The sequence below is a fragment of the Glycine max genome, chromosome 6, assembly GCF_000004515.6.
Source record: "Glycine max cultivar Williams 82 chromosome 6, Glycine_max_v4.0, whole genome shotgun sequence".
Lineage (NCBI taxonomy): Eukaryota > Viridiplantae > Streptophyta > Magnoliopsida > Fabales > Fabaceae > Glycine > Glycine max.
In genome coordinates, this window is record NC_038242.2 from 10269334 (window position 1) to 10278942 (window position 9609).

Below are 9609 nucleotides of genomic sequence, written 5' to 3' on the forward strand. Positions count from 1 at the left end.
AAAAAAAAAAAAACATTATTTTAGCTTTCATGGTTGAGTTAAGCCCAATTCCTCAATATAATATCAAAACCTATCTAATCAGTTAGGTCCAATCCATTCCTAATAATTACATTAAGGGATGTTATGCTGTGTTGGTTGTTAGGTATGCTCAATTTCATATCACTTTTCCATTTCAGGTATGTTGGAGTTGGTGCTCGACGTGTAAGATCCTTATTTCAAGCAGCAAAAAAGAAGGTTTGTTGCCTTTGGTCAATGGCCTCTCAACTGTTTGTTATTCTGGTTTGCTAAATTACTTTTGTACATAATTTCCTTATTTGTTTCTAATTAGGGACATTCTTTTTGCCCCATCCTTTTTGTAGGCTCCTTGTATTATTTTCATTGATGAAATAGATGCTGTTGGTTCAACTAGGAAACAATGGGAAGGTCATACAAAGAAGACATTGCACCAACTACTTGTTGAAATGGATGGATTTGAGCAGAATGAAGTATATTTCAAGTTTTAAACATTTGTGAGTGTTTAATTAGTTTCTCTCTGTTTCCTAATTTATTCAACATCTTTATCTTGTAGGGAATAATAGTAATTGCTGCAACAAACCTGCCTGATATTCTTGATCCCGCTTTAACAAGGCCTGGTAGATTTGATAGACATGTAAGCCCTATTCCTTTTTCTCCTCGATAACAGAATTTATAAAGAGAAAATAGGAGGATAAGAAATCCTTCTAGAACAACAAAAGAAGAAAATAAACTAGAGCCAGAAAGGAAAATAAAAATATTAGGCACTTAGCTCAGAAAGACTCTCCAGTCCCTTTGTTAATCCATTGAAGAAAACCCTCAGAAAAAACCATGGTTGAAATGCATAAGGTAGCCAGAAGGACAATTTTCTCCCATAAAACGTGGAACAGAAGATTATTTGTTCAAAAACTTTGGCATTTGGGTCACACTACGAACCTTCAAAAGTGAACTCTTCCAAAGGATCTTACCCTTCTTTCTTTAACAAAAGACTGCTATATAGGGGCTGCACAAACCTAATTTTCTTTGGTGATATAGTATGTTTGCTATTTGCTTGGTGCTAGAATTCTCAAGGATAATATTGTGTTGTTGGGATGAGTGATATTCTTCTTAACCTCTCATCAACTGAATTTAGAATTTTTGGTTTTCATTTTACATAAAATTTTCTCCGGCTTTTTGGCTGGGTCCTTTGGAAGTTGACAAAATTTAAGCTCAGGCCACCTAGTGAGCTGGTGTACTTAGGAGAATATCATATTCCTGCGTCTTTATTTCTCTGCACTAATAATACTTATTCTTTTATCCCAGAAAAAAATGACAAGCAACCTCACAATAAACAATTTTGTCCATTGACCCTGTACCAGTCTAAAAGGTTGGAGTTTTTCTGTATAAACATGAAATTATTTAACTTTTGGATAAATGGTGTTTTTGGTCTCTATAAAATTTATCAAAATTGGTCTTGGTCCCTAACACATTGCAATTTTGTGTGACATGAATGATACGTGACGGTCACATGGCCTGCTTTAACAACAAACGAGTGAACCCAAATCTAAATTGGATGTCAACACCTTTAATGCATGCTCCTTGTCACCCTTTAGTAACTAATGGAGTTCCAACATTTGGAGCTGTAATTAACAGCGTCGTCAAATTTTACTAATATCAGGGGCAAGGTTCCCTATTGCACAATGTTAATTACAACATGGTAAAGTTAGGTAGACTTTTTTCCTATTAGGTAGAGCTTTTGGGTAAGGTATCTCAAAAGGATAAAAAAAGGTGGCATCCCTTGATTTGTTATAATAGACATTGTGAGATAGTGAAAAATCTTAAGCTTGACTTGGATACTGAATGCCTTATCTAGATATCTTTGAGGTTTTTCGGAGGCTGAATGCAAAAATGTCTAACCAAGAAATATGCCAATACCAAAGAAATTTGTCCCTAATATTAGCAAAGTTTGCTTAGGGTGTTTAATTGGAGTTCAAAGTGTTGGAACTCCATTAGTACTGAAGGCTATCAAGGAGCATGCATCAGAGGTTTTGATGCTTCATTTGTATTTGGGGTCGCTTGTCTATCATTAGAGCATACCGCATGTTGTTCGAGCAACCATCCCAATGAAGTTAGTAATATTGACTATTTTCACTGTATTCTATAAATTGGAGGACTCAAATCACTGGTTTTAAAATATAGGGATCAAGACCAATTTTGCAAGGAATAAACATTCTTAAAATGAAACATGCAAATACTTGCCACATGACATTGATGTCATACAGCCACGTTGTCATCAATTAGACAGTCAACAAGCAGACTAACTAATTTCATTGTATTTTAGAAACTGGAGGATTCAAACCACTAGTTTTAAAATATAGGGACCAAAAACATCATCTACCCTAAATTTTTCAATGTTATGACAGTGATCTCTCTACTTGAACCTAACTTTAAAATTATATCAAACTAATTCCTGAATGCTCTCATTGCTATGTAATTTTGATATAGAATATAAGTAGACTAACCAACCCAATTCCAGATTGTTGTACCAAATCCAGATTTACGTGGTCGACAAGAAATATTGGAGCTTTACCTTCAAGATAAACCATTGGCTGATGATATAGATATTAAATCAATTGCTCGTGGAACCCCAGGATTCAATGGGGCAGGTGAATAATTTTTCAATACATGTGACATGACCCTCCTTCCATTCTTTTTCAAATTTCATTCACGACTGTGTTGTATAATTATTCCAAACTAGATCTTGCAAACCTGGTAAACATTGCTGCCATTAAAGCTGCTGTCGAAGGTGCAGAGAATTTAGCAGCTGCACAGTTAGAGTTTGCCAAAGATAGAATAATTATGGGTACAGAACGGAAAACAATGTCCATATCCGAAGAGTCAAAAAAGGTAATGTACAGTATATATGTTATGAAATCTGGTTTAGCACTTGAACTTCTTGCTGTGATCTATATGATTGATATGTGTGGGTGTAAATCACTACAGTTTTTAACCTTGTTCCCTTCTAAAAAAAATTTAACCTGAAATTACTGTGCTACATTATTTCAAAATTCATTGTTGTCCCCGTAGAAGTCAATTATGTTGGAAGATTGTTAACAAATCTAATCATTACCCTGAGAGTCTCTTAAATTGAAAAATCCCAAGAACTCATTTTTCGGGCATTCCATTTGCTATACAGTGAAATTATCTACAATCATTAAAATACATCAACCTTTTATGATTTTTTTGTTCTTAAAGAAAATCAATGATGCTCTGATGAATAGAAGTTGATCAACAGTTGTCAGCTGGTGAGTTGGATATCTATTGGTAAATTGATACTCTTCCAAAGGTGTCCCTGAATCTTGAATCATATTTGTTTGAGTAACATATTGTAACCTACTGGTGGCTCAAAACCAATTCTTATATCATTGCTTATGAGCATCTTTCAGTCCACCGTTTATTCAGGAAAATTGAAATCAGCTTTTGCTTGTATGATGTTTCTGCAATGCTCTTCTCTCTGTAGAGATACCAATCTGGCATAATAGAAATACAAGATTGTATTTTATCGTTAGATTTGTCATTTTCTTGATTTCAACCCAATATTTTAATGTCCAAAATCAGCTTGCAAAATAATGATCTGTAAATTTTTATAATTTCTTGTTTAGAGTTAATAAAATATTTAGTATTTAACTATTTATTGATGTACAGTTATGTATTTTAATATTGCTTGTGAAACTTTCAGCTTACTGCTTATCATGAGAGTGGCCATGCAATTGTTGCTATTAACACTGAGGGTGCTCAACCAATTCACAAGGCAACAATCATGCCTCGTGGATCTGCTTTAGGAATGGTCACTCAGCTTCCCTCTGGTGATGAGACATCAATCAGCAAGAAGCAGTTACTAGCTCGTCTTGATGTTTGTATGGGAGGAAGAGTGGCAGAAGAAATTATCTTTGGTCAGGATCATATCACAACAGGAGCAAGTAGTGATCTCCATACAGCTACTGAGCTTGCCCAGTATATGGTAATTCTTTGCTTCATTATTAATGCCAAATGAAGTTTCTTCGTCTGTGGAACCAGGGTTTTTGTTGACTTTATCTTGGCCACTGAATCCATGCAAAAACTCCTGTGCTTTTATATGTCTTTCAATGTAATTACTACTTGGAATGTTCATAAGGAGTAGTAACACAGCACTTGGAACTTTGTGAAACTGTCAACTGGAACCTTCGGCTATGTACTGGAGTCTGGACCTGTCCTCTCGTTTTAAAATGAGAGATTAACTCTGTTGTCATTTTCATTTCTGCACAAGGTATCAATTTGTGGGATGAGTGATGCGATAGGGCCAATTCATATAAAGGAGAGTCCTAGTTCTGACTTGCAGTCCCGTATTGATGCAGAGGCAAGTGGTTTGAACCTATCTCCTTATATCATTTTGAATCTTTTGATAGTGGGTTATTTATGATTTTATTTTTTGTTCTTTCAAGGAATTATTATTTTATGAAAAATGCAAATCTGGTTTATGATTTGAATTTCTTGTTCTGCAGGTTGTGAAACTTCTTAGAGAAGCATATGATCGAGTAAAAGCCCTTCTAAGGAAGGTTTGTAAAATCAACTGTGTTTGACCTATCAATTCTAGCACTTTCAAGTCTATCATCCTTCTTAAAAGTATTCATTTTCTTGATATCAATATTTGATATAAATTTACTGCTGCTAATACTAGGAACATGTTATTTACGTACTAGAAAAAAAGAACATGATATTTGGTGTCCTAAACTAAAATTTTACAATCAATGACAGAGTGCCTTTGGAAGCTTAATAATTCTGAACCAAAAGCTACTATTGTGCATTGATAACACCTTGTACGGATGAAAGATTCAAAAAATAATAGATTTTTCTGTTGTATGTACATAGCTTTTTCCCTGGTGTTTGATTAATCGAAGTAAGCAACCAAAATTATGCCATGCACGAGATTTACAATTTTATAGCATCTTAATAAGTTCTGAACTCAAATAACTTCTGACTTTTCTTCAGCATGAGAAGGCATTACATGCTCTAGCAAATGCATTATTGGAGTATGAGACGCTTAATGCAGAAGAAATCAGGCGGATACTACGACCATATCGGGAAGGAAGACTGCCAAAGGACCAGGAACAAGAAGCAGCAGAAGAGGAGCTCGTGTTGGTCTAAACATTCTTCCTGTTTGATGTCTGTTAACTATACTAACTATAGGGGGACGCTCTGTACAGCATACCTAGTCACACAACAGGTATATTTCTTGATCCATTTGTTGCAGATCCACTCCTTTGTGCATGCTATTCTGGCCATAAGATTTTGATAGGAACTTAAGAAGTGATACACCTTTGAGTATATTTGAAGCAACCAGTCCTGCTCACAATGACAGACCTGAATATTGCTCTTGCTAGGAGTGCGAACAACATTTTTTTAAGAGAATCATTTATAATTTGTAGAAAGATGTTTGTTTGGAAGTTTTGAGAACTGTGCCTACTAGTCTTTTATTTATTTATTTTTGTGTGTACTAGTAGTCTACACATTATTCGTTGCTTTAAAAGTTTATTGTTTACAGATATCCAAGTATTTTTGTTCACATGATTAAGTTATCAATTAAAGTTTGTAGGAATAAAATTCGCATTTGTGTAAGCACTATTGCTCCCGAAGCATGGGAACGATCTCTGATGGCGGGTCTGTATTTTTAATGGACTGGAAGCGATGAATATAAGATATGCGTAACTCGTAATTGCTAAGCATTAAATATATACAAAAGGTGTGAACTGTGAAGACTAAAAAATGATGTCGCCTATTGAAAAATTAGTGATCTGTGCCTCTTGAAATATAGTACTAAAGACTAATCACGTCACTGTCGAGTTGTTAAGTTTTCATATCAGAAAAGGTTTATTAGGTGGTTACATAATTAACTAATTTGCATGTGTGTGTGAGAGAGAGAGGGGTGGGGGGTGGGGAGAGAGTTTACATGCAAAATCTGTAGTCTGTAATTATATAATTAAATTTATAATAAACTATTTATATTGTGATAGAATATTATTTTTTACTATTGATATTCTTTATAAAAAATCATTTAAAAAATGATAGATTGAATGATATAAGAATTTAACTTTAAAAATACTATTGTGAAGGAAACCTCTTAAATATACTCATTGAATAATAGCTCTTAAAAATAATATAATTTATTTTTTTAGAATTTGAAAATTGCTATTCTTGTCTTTTCAAATTGTATAATTAAAAAGTTAATAGAAGATTATTGTAGGGGTGTTTGCGGGTCGATTTTAGCTAAATTTAGGATTCAATCCAATTAAATTTAATCGATTTAGTTCGGTTCGATTTTCATAATTTTTTTTTGAAATTCAATCCATTGACGAACGGTTTGATTCAGTTCGAGTCAACGGATTATCCATTTAAATTTGATTTTTTCTTCTTCTTAGAACTACTATTTTATATCATAACTCATCCAAATATCCAATACAATTAACATAATATTATCAAATGTCTAAAAATAGTAAAATTGATTTATTTAATGTCATTAACATAATATTTTAAAATAGACTAATTCAAATCAAAATAAAATATTCTTTAACGAGAATTATTATAATAGTTTGAATCACAATTATTTTCTACAAATCAATTTATTGCAATAAATTTTGATGCAACTAGATTTTTGTTATAATCAGATTTGCTGAAATAAAAGAACACACCTAAAAATAATACCTTAAAGAGTTTCGTGTTCCCAATACTTGTTCTAATCTTTGGAGTCCCAATATTAATAACATTTAAAGTTAAACCAAACAATTCTAAAAATTTTGATCGCTTCAGTTCGATTTTGATCAAATTTATAAATCTAAACATGTGACTTAATATGTACCTGAACGATTTTATTGATTCAATTTAGTTTTGATCCAAATATATAATTGATTCAACTCAAACAATTCAGATTGATTTAAATCAATTCGAATTCGCAGGTAACCCGTACCTATGAACACCCTAGATTATTCTTCATCCAATTTATTCTACTTCTTTTCCCCATCTAGACATACTCTGTTACCTTTAATTTCCAACTTGTTCCAGGTCGAAAACGTTTTCTTCCATTATCAAACGCCCCCATAATAAGTTTCCTATTTTTACCATACTCAAATGAAATGTTATATAGTACTCGATAAAGAACTACATAAGCTGTCGAGATATTATTTATAATATAATAGTACTCATTTAAGAAGAAACCTCTGTTATTTGCTAAAAATTTACTGCAACCAGAAATTACAACTGAGTACTGACCAATGGAAACAATTTTACGGACCAACTTTGACCAACACCTATATACAGAAAGAACATAACATGCAGTCACCTTTTCCTGCACTGATTCAGACATTTGTCTAAAACATTCTATTCTTTTTAACTACCACTAAAGAGAGAAACGAGCAAAAGCAATCATATATAACAGAGAATAAAGCACCATTGCCATTTGGCATTCCGTCTTCTATGCCTCCAAAGTTGGGAAAGCTTCATCCATGGCAGCCAAATTCTCAGCCTCTTGTGATCAATAACTCGTATTTTCGATCAATTGGTTCAGTGTGGTCCTGCAAAGTAAGGCCTTCTGAGACATCAGCAAGTGATTTGAGATTGCATTTGATCAATGCTTCAACGAAGTAGCAGGTCTCATCCTTGGTGTTGCCTTCAGGTATGTCCACCACAAATGATTCAATTACCAGGGTACCTGGCCTTCCATCAACAATTTCTGGGTGGAGGGACATGATAGACGAGTAGTTCTGAAACACAACAGACACAACTTACATCAAAAACTTTTTTTTTTAATTTCCATATGCTGTGAGATTTTTTACATTGTTAATTAGTTAGAAATTATTTTAGATATAACTTTTAATTAAAATGGCTATTATAAAAGTTTATCACATGACCATTTACAATTGAAATGACAGATTTTTTCCTCTTAATTTGTAAATGAATGGGAGGTGGTTTATGAAAACCATATCTGTGGCATATGTTTTTGTAGAAGTGTAAACGTATAATTGGAATTGCTTGTCAAAACTAACAACTAACTATTCCAAAAACTGATCTGACAATAGAATTGAAGAAATCTGAACTAATACTGATCTGACAAGTCACAGTTGGTAAAATTGCTAGACAACGAAAAATTTAGCAAGAAACGAGGCAGAGTGACCGGACAAAATTGCCACTTCTCTGAACACAACAGTTATTTTCTGCTTTCTAAAATGTTGCAGAGACTTGAACAAGAATGCACAAATAATTTAATTTTAACAACTCAAGAAATATGAAGCAATATGTGCAGAAAATATCCTTTTATTTTTCCGGCACGTTTTGCCTCGGAGAAATCATCTAACCATAAAAAATTAAGAGACAAATTTATAAGCAAGAGAGGAAAAAAAACTCCTCTGAGCCAAAGCAAAGAAAAAGTAGATAATAAAATATTGAAGGTAATGAAGAATACTCCATTGAGTATGTAGCTTGAACTGAGATGGATATAAGTTAGTTACGTACCCTAAGTCTATGATCACCGCCAATAATCCTGACGCTAAGTATATGATGATTGTCATCAAGAATCTCTAATCTTTCAGTACTAGTAGTCGCTGGAAGGCCGGACTTAACATCAACCTCTCTCAAACTCCCAATCTCAAGGTTTCCCCTCACCACGCACCTGCTCACAAACGGTTTATACTTCTGCGGCTCATCAAATCTCCTCACCAACGACCACACCTACAAATCATAAAGTAATTAATAATATAATAATTACTTAATTACTTAATGATGCAAAGGGAATTACGAGAGGAAGTGGGGCCCTTATGTGCTTAACGAGAGCAGAGGCACACTGATTGTCCTCTGCTGCCTTGCTGTGGTGTCTCCTTATGTATTCCACCTCTCTGCTGCTCAACTCTGTCATTCTCCTCTCCCCCAAGTCTCAAACGACACCGTCTTCTTCTCCGGCCAAAGGAAGCTTCCAGAGTCTGAATCCTTCTCTCTATTATCCCAAACTAACTTCCAATCAATATAAATAACTAAACCGACACCTTTTTCATTGTTTTCTTCAAAAACGCCACCTGCTTCCTGGGATTATTACAATTTCGCCACTGCTTTGTCCTTTTCCACTCCTGTCGTTTTCTCACACTCACGTTACTTAAAATACTCCCTCTCCATTTGTCCATTCGTTTCATATCATATATTTTCCATCATTTTTTTACCTAATATATTTTTATTCATGAACAAATAATAATAATGTACATATTTCGTAGAAAATGAAAAAAATAATAAAATCATAGCTTACTTTAAAAACACAATAAAATTTTTTATAAATACATTAAAAATAAAAATAAAATATTAAAAAATAGAAACTAGAGTTTTTAAAAAAAATATTTACAGAATAAATAAACAAACAAGTTTTTCAAAAACAAATTTTTTAGCTAATAAATAATTAAAAATTAAATAAAATGTTTTGTCAAATGTAGTTTATATCATAATTTTTAATTTTTTATACATTTAGTAATTTTTATTACTCTTTTTTATTAAATTTTAATCAATGCTCTAAAAATCCTTATTAATGTTCCACTAAAGCAAGCTTAA

General features: G+C 33.1%; 2 protein-coding genes across 2 annotated transcripts in view; one reads left to right on the plus strand and one right to left on the minus strand.

Moving 5' to 3' along the window:
• The window catches only part of LOC100814187 (ATP-dependent zinc metalloprotease FTSH 11, chloroplastic/mitochondrial-like), a 12249-nt gene extending 6647 nt beyond the window's left edge, over window positions 1-5602 (plus strand). The window contains exons 9-17 of the mRNA NM_001370594.1: window positions 177-234; window positions 360-485; window positions 569-649; window positions 2528-2657; window positions 2750-2898; window positions 3731-4012; window positions 4298-4387; window positions 4533-4586; window positions 5020-5602. Of these exons, the coding sequence (NP_001357523.1) occupies window positions 177-234; window positions 360-485; window positions 569-649; window positions 2528-2657; window positions 2750-2898; window positions 3731-4012; window positions 4298-4387; window positions 4533-4586; window positions 5020-5175 (1126 nt within the window). The 3' untranslated portion in view covers window positions 5176-5602. The remainder of the gene's footprint in view (window positions 1-176; window positions 235-359; window positions 486-568; window positions 650-2527; window positions 2658-2749; window positions 2899-3730; window positions 4013-4297; window positions 4388-4532; window positions 4587-5019) is intronic.
• Window positions 5603-7465: 1863 nt separating this feature from the next.
• On the minus strand, window positions 7466-9014 carry LOC100526923 (uncharacterized). Its single transcript, NM_001249120.2, is given in 3 exon segments — window positions 7466-7784; window positions 8533-8748; window positions 8816-9014. Coding segments are annotated over 3 exon segments (576 nt in total). The 5' UTR covers window positions 8933-9014; the 3' UTR covers window positions 7466-7541.
• Between the last annotated feature and the right edge of the window lie 595 nt (window positions 9015-9609).